The 18,610-nt window shown below is 39.2% G+C and overlaps 1 protein-coding gene across 10 annotated transcripts in view; it reads left to right on the top strand.

Annotated features, from left to right (window-relative positions):
• The first annotated feature begins 15,870 nt into the window (after nucleotides 1-15,870).
• Nucleotides 15,871-18,610, top strand: part of TP63 (tumor protein p63) — a 252,244-nt gene continuing 249,504 nt past the window's right edge. For 3 of the 10 annotated variants that reach the window (XM_089330856.1, XM_089330861.1, XM_070072370.2), the window contains exon 1: nucleotides 15,871-16,275. In XM_089330856.1, the coding sequence (XP_089186982.1) occupies nucleotides 16,265-16,275 (11 nt within the window). In that variant the 5' untranslated portion in view covers nucleotides 15,871-16,264. Of the gene's footprint in view, nucleotides 16,575-18,610 lie in introns of all 10 variants that reach the window. The other 7 variants (XM_051818895.3, XM_008266646.5, XM_089330860.1 and 4 more) reach the window with 3 other exon arrangements.

Below are 18,610 nucleotides of genomic sequence, written 5' to 3'. Positions count from 1 at the left end.
ATATTAAACCAAGTGAGGACCCCTCCTAAGGGCAAAGTTTAGTGCACACCCCTTGAAGTGACCCTGGCTATAGGTCTATTTAGAGAAGTCTAAAGGAATTGCCACTGTCTCAACTTGCCATAGTGCTACAGGTTGCTTTGTCCTAAACATCTAGGTACCTCTTTGTATGAAAGGATTCTAGGTCTAAAAGTTCAAGAAAAAGCTCAAATAAAGTACCACAGAAAGGAATTATGATCTTAGCCTCTAATTGCTTATTAAGAGTCCTCAGTTCCTCTGTATCTCTGCAAGATGTCGATATAACTGTGCAATACTCAAATAACTTGCTCTATTAGCTGTTGTTCCCCCTGTATCTCCCTAATGCCTGAATCTTGGCACCATCAGAGTCAAGCCCTCCAATCAAAGTTTTCCCAAGTCAACATCAGTGACATCTATAGGAATTTGGCCTCCAACTTCAACCAGGAACTCTCCATACTCTGTGTACCTCAGGAGACCATTCTATTCTGTTTGTTTGACAAGGGAGTGAAACAATTCCAAAGCCCCAAATTCCTTCTCCATTTGTGGGCCACTTTCAGAGAGTATCACTTATTGTCCACTGAGAAGCAAATCTAAAGATGGTTCTGGATGTTCAAAAACCATATTAGGAAGAATGTTAATGGAAGATAACAAAGTCCAGAGTACATTAAAGGGTAATTAACACTCTGATGGCTGTGAAGAAGACCAGAAAAAAGGGAGGGTTCAGCAGAAAGAGTTTCAGACTAAAGTGCAGTTTCAGGAAAGATTTGGCCAGATCAATGAGGTGTTCTTGAGTCAAAATCACCCACTGAGGTATCCCATGGGGTTCATTGAAAAGAACTTGGGCATGTAGACCACTAGCTTTAGTCATAGCTAGAAGCAGCCTGGGGGAAGTATGACCTAAGTGTGAAAGCAGCATGAACCAAGGAGCAGAGGGAGTGGCTGTAGTCAGTTATGTGCTCCATATCACAAGAGCTAAAGTGTGTATTTGTATGACTACCCACTCTACACAAACATTTCATAAGGGTCACTTTTTCTTGTGAGCCAGTAGTTGTTCCTGGAGAGAACTCAGTGTGCAAGGCTGTACCTTGATCCAGAGACCTTAGGTCACACAAAATTCCACTCTCATCAACTTACCCATGAAAATACTGAATTGCATTCAACCTCGTATTATACTGCAATTCTGCACATAGTTCTCACTGGAATCATCATAAACCTTTTCCATTCTTTATTATATGTTCTGAATGTAGATTTACAAGAGTGACAAGAGTCATCATCAGAAAATTAAAACAAATTCTTTAGATTCTTCAGATGTCATTGGTCTTCATATAGTTATGGCCATCTATTATGCACACCTTTCAGGGACAATAACTTTTGATTGTATACCTTTTCATAGGTTAGAAAAATCTAAGACATATTTTTCATACACCTTTATTCCATGGTTAAAAACTCTACAGAAAATTATCTTACTCTCTTTTCTTGTGGATTACATCTTAATATAAAAATAATGCATGTTCCCTGTATAAAATTGGGAAACAGTGGAAAAGCACAAAAAATAAAATATTGTTTTGCATTCCAAAACTGAGAAATAATTACTATTCAGAGTTTACGAGTTTCCTTCACTTTGCTTTGCCATTGCAATTATTGTCTATAGACATTCTCCACACTGTGAGATTACACTACATAGATTGTTGTGATTCTTCCGTTGGAGAATTTATTTTTATTTAATTTGTTAATGATTTTTTTTTATTTGAAAAGCAGAGCAATAGAGAGGAAGGGAAAAAGATGGAGAGGGAGAGAGGCAGGTACTCTGGCAGGTTAAACAGCCATCTGCAATACCAGAATCCCATATGGGCACCAGTTCAAATCCCAGTAGATCTGCTTCCGATCCATCTCCCTGCTAATGTGCTTGTGATGTGTAAGTAGATTGAAGCTCCCTCTCTTTGTTTTTCCCTCTCTCCCAGTAATCCTGACTTTCAATTAAACAAATAAATATTTTAAAAAGAATAAGGAGAAGAAGAAATAAATAGAGAGGGAGAGATCTTTCACCTACTGGTCCACTTTTCAAATGGCTGCAACAGGTAGGTCTGGGCCAGGCTGAAGCCAAGAACCTGGAACCCCATCCTAGTCTCTCACATGGGTGGCAAAAGCCAAGGTGCTTGAGCCATCTTCTGTCTTCCCAGGTGCATTAGCAGGAAGCTGATCAAAAGCAGAGCTACCAAGACTCAAACCAGCACTCTATTATATAATTCTGGTGTCGCAAGTGGCAGTTTGACCTAATGTGCCTCATCATTGCCCTGTTTCTTTTTCTTTTTCTTTTTCTTTTTCTTTTTCTTTTTTTTTTTCTTTTTTTTTTGACAGGCAGAGTGGACAGTGAGAGAGAGAGACAGAGAGAAAAGTCTTCCTCTTCCGTTGGTTCTCCCCCAAAGTGGCTGCTACGGCCTGTTCGCTGCGCCGATCCGAAGCCAGGAGCCAGGTGCTTGCTTCCTCTTGGTCTCCCATGCTGGTGCAGGGCCCAACCACTTGGGCCATCCTCCACTGCCTTCCCGGGCCACAGCAGAGAGCTGGCCTGGAAGAGGGGCAACCAGGACAGAATCTGGTGCCCCAACCGGGACTAGAACCTGGGGTGCCAGCGCCGCAGGAGGAGGATTAGCCTAGTGAGCCATGGCACTGGCCCCGTTTCATTTTTTAATAACTTTTTCTTGATTGTTTAAAAAAAAGTGAGCAAAAGAAGAAAATTAGAGTAATAATTTGGCTAATTAATTTTCTTTCTGCATATCCATACAGGGCTACTGTGAAAAGTTGAGGAAAATAAATTAAAAGATAAGCTTACTTTGGTACACCAAAATTTTGAGATGTGCATATACAAGTAGTCTTAAAAAGATTTATGAAAAAACAGTGCATGGATTTCAAATTTTTAGACTAAGATAAAGTTATCCTTCAATTCCATTTTCCACAGACTTTCTGAAGTAGTCTTTTTTTTTAAGATTTATTTATTTTATTTGAAAGGCAGAGTTACAGAGAGGCAGAGGCAGGGAGAGAGAGGGAGAGAGAGAGAGAGAGAGATGTTCGATCTGCTGGCTTACTTCCCAGATGGCCGCAACAGCTGGAGCTGAGCCAATCTGAAGCCAGGAGCTGGGAGCTTCCTTTGGGTCTCCCCCAAACAGATGCAGGGGCCCAAGGACTTAGGTCATCCTCCTCTGCTTTCCCAGCCATAACAAAGAGCTGGGTCAGAAGTGGAGCAGCAGAGACTTGAACCGGCGCCCATGTGGGATGACTGGCACTGCAAGTGGCAGGTATATCCACTGTGCCACAGTGCTGCCCGCCTTGAAGTAGTCTTATATATACATACATGAATATATATTGTAATATATTACACACATATTACTAGAATATAGTATAGTAACATAAATATGAATACAAATATATATGATAGGTATATAAGTAAATATAAAGTAATATATGTACATGAGGAGTCCTCAAAAACTTCAAAGAAAATGTGCTTTATGAAAAACTGTGCATGGAATTCAAAATATTTTGCACCAAAATCAATTTATCTGTTTTTTAAGTAATCACAATTCATTAAAACTATGGTAGTATAACATTCTTAACCATTAATTTGACAAACATATAACTGGACTTTTAGGAATACCCTCATTCATGCATATATATTTGCATACACACGTGTCTATATACCTAGTATCACTCTGTCTTCTATCTATCATATATCTACCCATCTACCATCTATCATTTCTATTTGCATTTCTCTATGCATGCATGTAGTCCAGTACCAGGATCTAAAAATGAAGGAAGATGTTTATTTTGAAAATATTTTTCTTGGAGTCATTATCAGCATATAATGGGGAAATTGTTTATTCTACTCACAAGTGTAATATTTAGAGGTAACTGAGTCCAGGTGGGTTCAGTGGACTAACAGCTGAGTGGCTAAACTGTGTGTTTGGTGCCCAAAGACAGCAATGCGGTAGGTACTTAGATTTTCAGACTCAGGTTGTGGCCTCAAGGGAGCAACTTAAATTTACCTCCTTAGAAACTTGGCTCACTCGGGTGATTACGGATGTCATAAATAAGAGTTTCAATTGTTAAATCAACAACGGGAGTCATTGTGCACCTGCTCTCCACGTAGGCTCTCTGTCCTTAATATGCTGTACTATGAGAATTAACGGTAAAACTACTAGTCGAACAGTACTCTCTATCTTGTGCGGTTGTGTGGGTGCAGTCTGTTGAAATCTTTGCTTAGTATATACTAAGTTGATCTGTATATAAAGATAATTGAAAATGAATCTTGATGAAGAGTGGATGGGAGATGGGATGGCTGCGGGTGGGAGGGAGATTATAGGGGAAAAAGCCACAACAATGCAAAAGTTAAAATAAATAAATAAATAAATAAATAGAAACTTGGCTCAGAGATGTTGCAGTAAACAAGACGCACTCAGGCGTCATCCCATGGGGATTCCCCTGTAAGGAGACCCTGAAAGTCATTTCTATCCTCCTGAAGCATGTTTTCAGTGAATCCACCCCCACAGGCTTAAACACTGTGCATGACCCAGATTTCAAAAGCAGCAGTTAACATTCTTGACTCCAGGCTCAAATGTGGGTGCCTGCCACGAGCTCATTCCTTCGTTTGGGGCCTGGCATTTGTGAGGCCCATGTTAGCAGAGGCTAACGAGACCAGGGAGAAGACACTGAGGAACACAGGCTGCTGAGCATTTAAAATGTGCATGTGTTGTGGCCCTTTTTGAGGATCAAAAACTTGGCAATAATTCCAGGAAAAAGGTTTACCTGCATTCAGTTACTTGCTTTACCGCTATCTGGCTGAAGGGCTGTTGCCGAATCACCAACTGTCTCTTCCTTTGTAAAATGGAGATAATAGCATCTTACATGGCTCCTCTCAAGAGTTTTTAGTGGTCATGCAAGATAATGGACATAAAATATTTAGTAAATGGCAAACAGTCTAAAAATTCTGTTTTCAAATATGTAATATAAGGAAAAGGACTATGTTTTATTCACCTTGGTTTCTTCCAAGTCCTGAATTACACTGGGTACACTGTGGGCATTTAATGAATGTTATTTTGCTGGGTGGATGGATTCAGCTCTAGGAGTTAAAGCTGAGCCCATTACAGCCACGGGAAATGGTGGTTACTTGACCCGGTGACTTAAGAGTTTGCTCTTAAGCTGAGTGATTCATGGCTTCCTTGCACATGATATGCAAGTAATGACACCACTAAGCATCCACTGCACATGACAATTGGGGGCTGCAATGAGATAACATCTGTGAAAGTATTCTGCAAAATCTAAACAACTCTATAAAGGCTTGTTGTTTTGAAGCCATTCTGTTTGCTTGGATTTTTTTCTAAGTAAATGATTTTAATTCTCCTTCAAATTTTAGTACAGTTAATTTTTTTAAAAAAAGACATTACTAGCCTCTCTTTTAGGAGCTACACTTCCATTGATAAACACTATATTTCACGAAACTGCATACACAAAAGACATCATTTTGACATAGACATTAGAATATGCAGATCAAGCCTTTGGTTTCTTGGTTCAGGTCCATCTCCTCTTTCTTCCAGAAATTATGACTTTTATGATTTTGTGATGATCAGTACAGAAACAACAAGGCAAAAATTTACAAATGTGTGTCTGGGCTAGAGGTTCAGCCCCAGCTGTCTTGCGCTCAAGCTAACAACATGAAAGTAAATAAGATTGTTGCATTCTCTTCTCTCCCACCCACCCACATGCTTCATAAATACTAGTAAACATATTCCTACCGGTATTAATCAGGTACCATTATCCCAAAACAAAAGCCCAGTAGGAAGATTGGTCATCAGTAACTCAGGGAGACAGCTAAGGCATCATCATTCTGTCTATTAAGCTTAAGAGTCAACAAGGTAAGGAAAATCATTCTCAACTCTTCTGGGAGCTATTTGAATAAAGCAACACCATCTTACACACTGAAGAGCATACAGAGGAGGCTCTCATGAAATCTTTATATTGAATCTATTAATCAGTCATCAAATTAAAGAGTGCTATATCGTAGAGAATCATAGTGGAAACCCAATAAAATTTTGTCTCATCACATCACCTGCTATCATTTATTTGAAATCAGCATTCAGACAAATGCTTTGGAACCAAAACTGGAAGCTTGAAGTCCATAGACTCAGTATAGTCAATCATCTTAAAATTTCATCCAACAGATATGAGTTTATACCTAGAATGTGCAAGGCATAACAAAAGTCTAAACTATTAATGTGGATTTAAAAAAAACTCACTTGTAAGTACTTCTTATGTTGGCTGCATGGTTGTTCATAGACAAGTTCATGGCCCTTTAGCACAAGTGTAGAACTTCATATTACTCATTTTGTGAACAAATAAGGTTTCTTCTTTTTTCTTTTTTTTAACTTTTATTTAATAAATATAAATTTCCAAAGTACAACTTTTGGATTATAGTGGCTTTTCCCCCCCATAACCTCCCTCCCACCCATATTCTTATTTTTCTTAGCCTTGACATTAATGTTGAGTTTTAACTTTTTTAACTTCTTAATTTTCCTACATATCTTTTAAAATGTGTGACGAAAATATTTAATATTTATATCTTGAGTATTTTTAAGAGTAGAGCTTGGTAGTATTAAATATATTCACATTGCTGTACAATAGATCTAGAGAACTTTGTCATTTTCAAAATTGAAATTTTATACCCAATAAATTATGATTCTTCATTTGCTCTCTCATTAGCCTCCAAAATCCTTACATATGGGTGTTTTACTCTTACAGGTATTTTATAAGCTACTTCAAATGATTTTGGGACACAGTGATTTTATTTAGATAAGTAGGTGAACCTTATAGAAGTTTGTGATCACAGTCTCTTGAGGTTGAACAGAATTTCTAATATTATAGATACAGACTTTTTTTCTGTGTACCCAGTCTAATGCTTTTCAGAAATACTTGCTGTTTATGGCACTGCCACATGTTTGTGTTCCTACACACACAAGATTAAGACAGCTCAATTTCATCATAAATGGCGACATAATATATGGTGCATTTATAATTATATAAGCTGAATAACAGACAAGAACCTGAGTTTTGAGTAAATGTTGATGATACTGATTTATCTGTTCACAGTATTGCATGTCTAATAAAGGAAAGAACAAGTTCACATCCTTCTCACCACAATTCCTGTAGGAAATATTCATATTGTGACTTGGAATCAGGCCCTGAGTTTTCAGTGACTTCCCACATAGTTAATGAGCAAATGAGCAGGAGGTGTATTCTTGGAAGGCATTCCTACAACAGGGTGGGTAGTAATAATTTAACTATACCCAAACTTAACTGCAAATCACATAAATACGCCCTCTCAAATCCGATCTAAAAGTTTCCTATACTCAACTTGCTCTTGGCTGGATCCTAAAAATCCATGACTATGGAGAAATTCAAGTAGAAAGTTTTATTACTGTTGTAAGATCATAGTTAAAACATCTCACAAAAACATATGACAATGTAAACATATTGTAAGGTACTTCCCAGTACTTTAGAAGACACTGTCTTGAGGTTTAAAATTTTTAGGTCTGCAGTAAAATTGCTTCAGACAGGAGTCCTGGGGAAAACCCCATTGTGGTCTTTAAAAGCTTGAGCAGTTCCTGATATGACACACTGAGATGAGCATAGCTCTGTTTTTGTGAAGTTTCTGGCAAAAATGCATAACTGATTCTTATAATGAAGACACACAGCCAGATCTAAAATAAGGTACATTCTACCAAATAACTGGCTTGCATTCTTCAAAAACATCTGTGTCATAATAAAACACAAAGACTGAAGAACTCTTCATAATTAAAGGAGATTGAAGAAACAGAACAATCGAATGCAATGTGCGATCCAAGATTCTCTCTTGCTATAAAGGACATTATTGAGACAAGTAGCAAATCTGAATAAGGCATGCTGACAATAATGTTTATGGATGTTCATGGATGTTCACCTCCTGATATCACTGATTGAACTGTGATTGTGTAAGAGATACCCTAATGTCAGGAAACAAACACAGAAACATTTAGAATAAAGGTGCATCATATTCCCAACTGACAAGTGGTTCAGGAAAAAAAAAAAAAAAAAACTTTGTTCCAAATAAGGACTTCCTGTGTTTCCTTATTTATCTCTCACTCACTGTGGGCTTTGTGCAAAGGAGGAGTGGGAGTGAGGAACAGCCCCCACACAGCTGTTCAGGGATGTCTGGAAAAGAAGCCCACCCACATTGCTTTGAGACACTGGGTGTGACTTCGAGGGTATCAAGTTTGTTGGTGAGAGACACTGCCAACTTCCTCCCTTCTTCTGTGTTTTCCTCACATGCCCTCTGAATAGAAAAGTCCCCCTTTGCTGGGGATACCCCTCCCCCAATGCATCCTCTTTCCTCTCAGTGCACCTTGAGGGTAGCTTAACATGTTTTTTTCTGGTTGATGAATTTCAGTGACCTGTTAAGGAGATAGAGATCAAATTAGAAGCATGTGGATTTACTCACAGTGCATTTGATTTTTCACTGAATTAAAAAACATAAACATTTGACCCCTGGTCAGCCCACATAAAGTTCTAAGTCTTAATTTTTGCCTAGTATATATCAGACTGGCAAATATCAGATCCATAGAGCACAAGTTAGAAGAGTTAGCAGGATTTCCCAACTCAGAGCTTTGAAGTGTAGCTCTATAAATTAGAGATTGTAGGGTTGAAATGAAGTTACATACAGAAAAGTATCAGGAAACTAAAGATCATCAAACTCCTCAATCTCTTCTATTTTGTTGATACTTGGTAGATTTATTCCATCCCTTCATATGCTGGAAGATTCTTTCCTGGTTCTAATATTACAAAAGTCAGGATGAGGTGCAGAGAATGAGACCTGATGTTCAATTTCCCTGACACAAAGGAATCCAGCTTCTCTGATCACACAGTGATCACAGTCATAGCAAGTCAGTGCTCTAAAGAACATGGAAGTTCATCTGTTTTAAAGCTCTCTTGGTAGCATCCGTTTTCCTATACCTATTGTTCTCCTTGGTTAACAACCTCTGTTTTCTTTTCTTTTTTTTTTTTAATTTATTTGAAAGCCAGAGTCACAGAGAGGCAGAGAGAGAGAGACAGAGAGAGAGAGAGAGAGAGAGAGAGAGAGGTCGTCTGTCCGCTGGTTCACTCCCCACATGGCCTCAACTGCCGGAGCTGCACCGATCCAAAGCCAGGAGCCTGGAGCTTCTTCAAGGTTTCCCACGTGGATGCAGAGGCTCAAGAACTTGGGCCATCTTCTACTGCTTTCCCAGACCATTGCAGAGGGCTCAATCAGAAGTCGAGCAGCTGGGTCTCGAACTGGCACCCATATGGGATGCTGGCAATGCAGGCGGCAGCTTTACCTGCTATGCCATAGCGCCGGTCCCCAGAACTTCTCTTTTCTTTTGAACACTCTCTTTGCTGAGTCTCAGCGGAATTGAAAGTCGAGGTGCTCAGACTTCTCCTAGACAAACATGGTATCTTCCTTCTGGGAATTTGAATCTTAAGCTGAATGACACAATCTGTTGGCTCTGAGTGTTGTCTACAGTGGCACTGTGAAGGGACTCTATTCATTTCTACGTAGATCTCTGAAACTGTACTGGTTCCAGCCCTTGCCAAAACTTGGTTTTTCAACTTTCTCTTCCAGTCTGACTTTTCAAATTTATATTTGTCTATTTTCATAGTTTGAGTTTTAGAGTTAGTTCTATTGCTTATACCAAAGAATACTAAGAAAAATGTTAATTTAACAAGAACATCAATTGAATGGCTTGGAAATATAGGAAGATAAAGTAAGAAAGACAAGTTGGACTCAAAATATGAAAATTTCGATCCTGCAGCTATTGTTATTATCTTCATTACTGCTGCGTTATGTTATTCCTCCTTAAAGGTAGTAATGCTCAAAGAGAGTAGGCTACTTGCCTAAGGTCTGGCAGTAAGTTAGGATCAGAGCCCAGAAGAAACTGAGGCTGACCAACTTCTTCACACTCCGTATGCTTCCTCCTTGAGAGCTGTAGTAGCCTTGCGGCGAAGAGCTGTTGCAATGCAAAAGGGAAGCAGTATGCCCGAAAACAAATTCTGGGAGGTGATATTACAGAGCTCTTAAAGTCAGTGGTAAGGGTTGGGGAGCATTGTGGCTCTGTGGGTAAAGCCACCACCTGCAATGCTGGCATCCCATATGGGCACCAGTTCTTGTTCCAGAGGCTACACTTCTGATCCAGCTCCATACTAAAGGCATGGAATAAGAAGCAGAAGATGGCACAAGTGTTTGGGCCTCTGCCACCCACATGAGAGATCTGGAGGAAGCGCCTTGCTACTGGCCCCTAGCTGTTGCAGGCATTTGGGGAGTGAACCAGTGAATGGAAGATTCTCTCTTTCTGTGTGTGTGTTTCTCCCTGTAGCTCTACCTTTCAAATAAATATAAAAAAGTCCATAGGACTTCAGCTGGTATCCATAGTTGAGTAACTGAGACCAGAATTTGTTCTTAATAGCAAAAAACAAAAAGAAAAATGAATAATCCACATTTTCAACAACTATAAAAAAGACCAGTTTCTGATGCAAGTAACAACATGGATGGACGTGTCTTAGAAGCAACACTAATGATCAGAATAACATGGGCAGAAGAGTACACACTAGAAGCCTCCATTGATGTGACCATTCTAGCTCTGTGCTGTCCAACAAGGTAGCCACTAGCCGCATGTAGCTACTTTAAGTTGATTAAAATTAAGTAAAAATGAAAGTGTAGATCCTCAGTCGCATATAGCTAGTGGTTACTATAATAGATAATGTAAGTATGGAAGATTGCCTTCACCACAGCAAACTCTACTGAATAGCACTGTTCTAAAAAATAAACGTTTAATCTATGACAGGAAAAAGAAATTGAATGCCCAAGGCCATTGGTAAGGAAAAATTGGCAGAAGAGGGACATTAAGGGAAAGGTTTTGTATCTTGTTGTGATGGAGATTATGTGTTTTTATTAGTCTGCTCTACATTAATTTAACTAAAATACCCAAGAGAAGCTTCTTGGGAAAGAAAAGGTTTGTTTCAGATGATGGTTTGGAGGTTAAAGTTCTGAATCAGGTGGCCAACAGGAGTGTGTCTGTGGAGACTGGTCATGGCACATGTGGAGGAATGATCACATTTTGAGAGAGAACCTAGGCCAAACTTGAACTTAAAAATAACAACCCTCGTGTGAGAACCACCCTCCAAGGGAATGCCCCTACTGCCCTAGGCCCTCCCAACAGACCCACTTCTCAGACACCAAATTAAGTAACATCTCCACCCTTAATCCATCAGCCATTAACATTAAGACATTGGAATTCAAACATCTGCATGAATTTGGGAAGACAAGTCCTGCTGTACTGATAACTGGTGCGTGTGTCAAAACTCCCCAAACAAAACAAAACAAAACAAACAAAAACTCCCCAAACTAAACACTTAGAATTGGCAGCTTTCATCATATGCAATTTATAGCTCAGTAATGTTGATTCAAAAAACCAAGCAGGGGATGGGCTTTTGGTACAGCAGTAAGACACCTGCATGCTACCTTAGAGATCCTGGGTTTGAGTCACTACTCAGCCTCTGAATCCAACGTCCTGCTCAAGTACTTGGGTCTATGCTACCCAAGTGGGAGACCCTGATTGAATTGCTGACTCCTGACTTTGACCTGACCCAAACTTCTAGCTGTTGTGGGCATTTTGAGAAAACACCCAGAAAATCTGTGTGTGTGTGTGTGTGTGAGTATGTGTGTGTTTGTGTGTGTCTCTGCCTTCCAAACAAATAAAAATAAGTGAATCAAAATTGTTTTAAAAATCAAGTGTTTTATGGAAATTCTTTTAGTTAACAATACTTATTAGATAATTTTTGCAAAAATACAAACACATTATTTATCCATTGTGAAACATTTTGCCAGTCCCTGGAGATACAGAGATGAATCAGGCAGCAAGTTCTTCTCCAGTTATTCATAGTCTAATACTATGAGATAAATTTTACTTAAAAAGTCCTAGAAAGGGCCAGTGCCACGGCTCAATAGGCTAATCCTCCGCCTGCGGCGCTGGCACACCAGGTTCTAGTCCCGGTCGGGGAGCCAGATTCTGTTCTGGTCACTCCTCTTCCTGTCCAGCTCTCTGCTGTGGCCCGGGAGTGCAGTGGAAGATGGCCCAAGTCCTTGGGCCCTGCACCCGTATGGGAGACCAGGAGAGGCAACTGGCTCCTGGCTTTGGATCAGCGCGGTGCGCCGGCCGCAGTGCGCCGGCTGCGGCGCCCACTGGGGGTGAACCAACAGTAAAGGAAGACCTTTCTCTCTGTGTCTCTCTCTCACTGTCCACTCTGCCTGTCAAAAATAAAAATAAATAAATAAAAAAAAGTCCTAGAAAGAAAATTGTAGGTACTCTTGCACGAATGATTGCGTATCATAATGATTTATGACATCAGAGGCAGGGTAGATTCCTTTTATCTGGAGGAATGAGGGAGTCTTCCTGGTCTTTGAAAGATGTGCACGAGGGGCCAACACTGTGGTGCAGCAGATTAAAGCCCTGGCCTGCAGTGCCAGCATCCCAGTTGGGTGCCCGTTCTAGTCACAGCTGCTCCACTTCCAATGCAGCTCTTTACTCTGGCCCGGGAAAACAGTAAAAGATAGCCCAAGTACTTGGGCCCCTGCACTCATGTGGGAGACCCGGAAGAAGCTCTCAGCTCCTGGCTTCGGATCAACTCAGGTCTGGCTGTTGCGGCCATCTGGGGAATGAACCAGTAGATGGAAGACTTCTCTCTCTCACTGGCTCTACCTCTATCTGTAACTCTTTCAAATAAATAAAATAAATCTTGAAAAAAAAAAGATGTGTACAAAGCAGATTTGTGCAGATGGGTTTTAAAATTATTTATTTATTTATTTGAAAGACAGAGTAGCATAAATGGGGTGTGGGGAAGAGAGAGAGAGACAGAGAGAGAATGAATCTTCCTTTTGTTGGTTCACTCCCCAAATGCTAGTTCATTCTCCAGTTATCCACAGTAGCCAGTGAAGGGTCTTAGTCCACCTGTATGAGGATGGACTGGGTAAGAAGAAAGGTAAGTGTGCCGCTCGTCCGTTCCCCAGCCTCCTGATCCTGGAGACAATCAGACGCAGCGGGGAGTCAAGTCTAGCAAAGCCTTTTAAAGCACAAAACTGCAGTCATTGGGGCAGGGCATAAGGACCAAACAATCACTTAAAGGGTCACTTTACGGGATGATTTCTATAGGACTAGCCATATGTCTATACACTTACTAGTTTTGTTACCTCCCCTGATGTTGCATGGCCAGTTAGCTTTAGTGGTAAACAACTTTGGATTCTGCCCACCTTACTTCCTCTGGGCACCATCTTTGAATTGCTTCGTGTAACTAATTTCCGCACAAGCCAGGGCTGGGACAGGGTAAAGCCAGGAACCCTTAACTCTACCTGGTCTCCCACATGAGTGGCAGAGATCTAGTTACTCAGGACATCATCTACTGCCTTCCCAAGCACATTAGCAAGGAGCTGGATCAAAAGCATGGAGTAGTGAAGAGCTGGATCAGAAGCACGGAGTACCCTGGCCTCCAACTGGCATTCGGATAAGGGATATAGTCAGTCATCCCAAGCAGTAGCCTAACCTGTTGTGATACAATGCCCACCCCTAAAAACATTCTTGGTGAAAAACAAAATAAGAGTCAATGCAGGAGAGCAACCAGAAAATTATGTATCATAGAGGTGACTGTGTATAAAGAAGTGTAGCTGTGACATAATTCTCACAGCTATAAATGAGAAGGTTTGTATAATGAATACTGGAGTTTGGCAGATTGTGCATTCTTGGCTGCCAGGAGTTTGAAAAGAAGAAAGTGTCCCTTTCTCTATAGTATGTCTTGTGTTGCATGTCTTAAATACTGCTGTTGCTCTAAGCCTTTTATTATCCACTTCATACAAATCAAAAGTCTTCAAGGAACATCATGCAATCAGGTCATGTGCTAGGCTTCTGTGTACTTTATTCTATTACAAGCTCTGCCTAATAAACTTAAAGTCTTGGGAAAGCATCAAACTTGTATACCAAAAAATAATTTATACATTTGAATAATTACATATGTCCCCTGGGGAGAAAAGGATGCAATATAAATATAAGAGACAATTATGGTAATTACAATATCATTGTCACATATTTTCCAAAGTTGTGGCTGCCTGTGTGCTACAAGTGTGCTATTTGAATTTTAGAAAGTTTGCCTTTTTTCCCATAACCAAGATAACTCTATTTTCATAACACAGTGAGAACCATACTTTTCATATTATTTACATAAAGTAATGTCTTTTAATAGCAGTCCTTAGCTAAGTAAATTTAAGATTTTATATAAAATATAGATGCCATGGCATGCATTTTAAATGTTCTTTTTAAAAATAAAGTAGGCTGTGAACTTTTTAAAGAACATACTCAGAATGTTTACAAATTGATTGTTTTGAAATTTTATAGCCTAGGATGATAATTAAAATATGATTTAGAAGAGCTTTTTGATATTTCCTAGAGCCATTAATTGATAAATATTAAACTTGGAAAGCCTGCTACTCCAAAGTGTGGTCAAAGAGCTGTGTAGCAATGGTGTAACCTTGGGATGTATTAGCAATTTTAGAATCTTGAGCTCCACCCTGGAGCTCTGAGCCAGAATCTGCATTCGCAAGATTCTAGGTGATCCATGGGTACATTAACATTGGAGAAGCTCTGCACTAGACACCATCATTTCATTTCTCATTTTATAAATGGGGAAAGTGTGCCCAATGTGATGGAACCAGTTAGCCACAGTCACACGAAATAGATGATTTTCAATTCAGAACTCTGATTTCAAGTCATGTGTATTTGTGAATAGCAGGGAAGCAAGCCAAACACTTTAATTCCAATTAACAAATCTATAATTAATTAGCAAAATGATCTTCCCTTCAAGTTTCACATTTTGTAGAACAAGCTGTTTGATTTGGCTTGAGCTCAGGGCAGCTTGTTTGTGAATTTTACAATTCACAGATGTTAGACACTCTCAGGCTAAGTAAAGGAAGAGAATGTCAAGTTTTAAATAGCTTCTCCTTTCCATCCCGGCTGAAGCAATAAATAAAGTATTTTTATGAAACACATTTTGAACTAGAATTTCATATAGGGAAATACCAAATTTACCTGAAAAGAACTATAGATTGTCTCACAACTTTGACATCTGGGATCTCACCAGTTTACAGGTGTCCTGTGATTAAAGAATGAATGGGAGATGTGAACGTGCCATGTTAGAGACACTGGGAACACACATTTCTTTCTCTGTTGAAGTCTATTCTAATTTAGCTTCTTAATCATGTTTCATTCAATTTCCAGATCCACAAAGCCAACATAGGCTTTCAGTCATATTCAAAAAGGAAGGAAATTTTTCTGTATGTAGACTTTTCCTGATATTAAGTTTTGGAATTTCTGAACAATTTTACAGTTTCATTCCAAAGGAGGTCAAGTCAAAGGAAACCAACATCATAAAAATAAAAAGACATGAATAAGGGAGTGTGATGGACTGATAGTGATGGAGATAGAAATAAACTAGAATATTTTCATTATCAGTTTGAAATAATTTTGTAAGCTTCAAAATATTCTTATATAGCATATTAATACCTACTCTCATATCATTTAAAGAAAATTATTGTGGGTGTGTGTTTGAAGCAGGATATTTAAGCATTTGAATAAAGTTTATTTTATTTGGGGCAAGCAAAACTTCTAAGGGAGATGTGAATGGATATCTCTTTCTCTTAGTTGAGACGAAGAGCGAGTTCTAGGTTAAATATAATCAAGGAATTTCCCTGTCTTTGCTATTTGAGATTGTGACCACAACAGGCGGTTGGCTGAAAGGGAGACTGAAGGGGGGAGGGGAAGGGTGGGTGGAGAAGAAGGAAAAAAAAAAGTTCCCTAAGCAGCTCTGCAGAAACATTTTAACCCCAGAAGCTGCCACCGAAGCCCTCAAATCAGAGCAGTGTCCAGACAGAGGAAATGTTATTTGGTTGGAGCAGGGTGGACTCTCATCAGCTCAGATCTGTTACAAAAGTCCAGGCTGCTGAAATTAAACTCTGATGCCATTCATGCCAACATCCAATCACGAGAGAGATCAGAAGTTCAACGATGCCTCCAAATTGCCAACAAGAAGGGTGGCTACTATACATCAAGGACTCTAAAACTGTGCTACAGGGGTAAGAACAACCTTAGAGAGGATGCCCAGCTGGTAAGAATCGACTGTTTATGAGGTTTGAGTCACTTGATTAATCTCATTGGCTAAAATCAAGAAACGCTCCGCCTCCTTGCAAATATGTGTGAAGGGAGGAAGTGTCTCAACTTCTATGTTTGATAGCTTTTGACCCTATTGCTTTTAGCCTCTTGGCTTTACATCTATATCTACACAGGTCTATGTGTCTATTTTCTATAATTTTCCATCTGTTGTTATCAAAGAGAGTTGAAGGAAATGAATTTTGAAACTTCACGGTGTGCCACCCTACAGTACTGCCCTGACCCTTACATCCAGCGGTGAGTTTGTGACGTAGCTTCTATCAAAACTTACTTGGAGTGCCTTGTGTATGATGAGTGTTTCTGCCACTTACAAAGAGTAACCCCTCCTTGTTTACTGAGCACAGTGAGACTGTGCTGGACGTGCTGTGGTCTGTGATCATCTTTTCTGAAGTGTGTTTTTAGTTCATGTCTGGATCTACAAAGTGACAAAGTTCGAAGACATTCTCTGCATTTATTAAAAAATGTTATGAGGGCATTTTAAGATGTCTGAAATATAAATTTTACCTTACTCAGCATCCTCCCACCCAAGAACAGGAGATTTCACTGGGCAGGGATATAATCTGTGGATGATTTTCAAGTTAAAATAATTTTGAATTACATTAAAAATAGATTGATAAATAATGGTTGTTATACCACACACAGATTGTGGTTTGTCATTTTGGATCGAAGGAATATTTTCTATTTGATTTGTTTCACAACAAACATCTTTTGACAAATCCAATTTTTAAAGCTTGTGATTATGCTGAATTTTATTTGTATTTATAGGAAGAAATATTTGCCTAGCATTGAGAAGGAATATTAGTGAGAGTGCACAATTGTGTATGTATTTGTGTATGAGTGTGAGTGAATGTTTCAAGTTAGGGTTTGCTATTTTTAAACTGGTAAATGAAATCTGAACAGTGTTTTTCCAGTCATAAAGTTATGGGAGATATTCGAGTCGTATGTAGCGGTGTGATGTTGTTAATTTAACAGCATGAGATTTGATGTTGGAATTTCATACTTTATTTTATAAGACTAATGAGAGAGGCCCTCTGAGTATTGAAAACAGTGAGGTTACAAAGGAGTTAATTTGTGGGCACCACCTGTGCCTATTGGAGCTGTGTACTGGAAGCAGAGTCTGCTCCTTCTGGACAGGACTCAGTTACAGTGGCACTGCCGAGGGGATTATGAAAGACTGTGATCTTTTCTCATTAATATGATTTGCCGCCATGTAGGGCATGAATGTGTTTCTCTTCTTGCCGGGTTTCTGGCGGTCTGTGTGAGAAAGCAGCGGAGGTAAAGTAAGGCCGACAGGTAAATGGAATGGTGGAGACAGAAAAACAGGAGGAAAAGGAAAGAGAGGAAGCAAGTTTGTGGTCACTCTCCCAGGTGGAAATGGGAAATGGGAATGAATGGGGAAGTGACTGCTGCCTCTCTGTTTGCCAGGGACAACAGTTTTACAGAGATGAATGGCTCTGGGATTTAACTCTTCCAATCACTTAAAAACTAGTTGTATTTGGAGTTGGGGGTTGGGTCAATAAAAACACAGAAGAAACACTTTTTTGAAATAACATTTCTAAGAACATAATTGGGATGAAACATTAACCTTGAAACTTCCGTTGAGAACATTTTCCCCAAAGTAGGTACTTGAATCTATAGTAGCTATAGAAGAAATGTTCTGGTATTGGCAAACAACCCACATTTTTATTCAGCACACCTCTGTCTAGAGGCATTTCTAGTGATTGATGAGAAAAATCTTTAAATATAATTGGAAAGGGAAATTACTTTAAGTGTTGCCCTGACAACCTGTTAGGTCACATATTGTAAAATTATAAATAATAATATTTTGAAATGATCTTAAATGTTCGTAGAATGCCCTGAACTTTAATCATGTTGAATATTACTTTTGGAGGAGACAGTGGAGTCTTTGGCAAGCTGTGAGATTGTGGTTCAGGATGATTAAGAGACATTTATTTGCATAATAAATTGTTCTACAAAAGAATACCTTCTTCCTGTTGAAATGAAATCATAACCCCAAAATGAACCAAAGAAGAGAAAGATATTTGTAACTAAGCTAAGTTTCCATACATGGCACTGCAGATACAAAATATGTATAAGATGTGGTTATAATGTTTAATTCTAGAATACTTGAATATTTAATATCAGATTTGTTTTCCTCAATTATTTTAACTATCACATAGTTTAAGGGCTGAACTGTTACTATTTTCCCTCCTGTACTACCTAGCCAATAAAAGAATGAATAACTAAAATATTACTATAGGAAATTTATATGA

This window comes from Oryctolagus cuniculus, chromosome 4, assembly GCF_051225735.1.
Source record: "Oryctolagus cuniculus isolate XC-2025 breed Fujian yellow rabbit chromosome 4, ASM5122573v1, whole genome shotgun sequence".
NCBI lineage: Eukaryota > Metazoa > Chordata > Mammalia > Lagomorpha > Leporidae > Oryctolagus > Oryctolagus cuniculus.
This window is presented reverse-complemented; position numbering and strand designations above follow the sequence as displayed.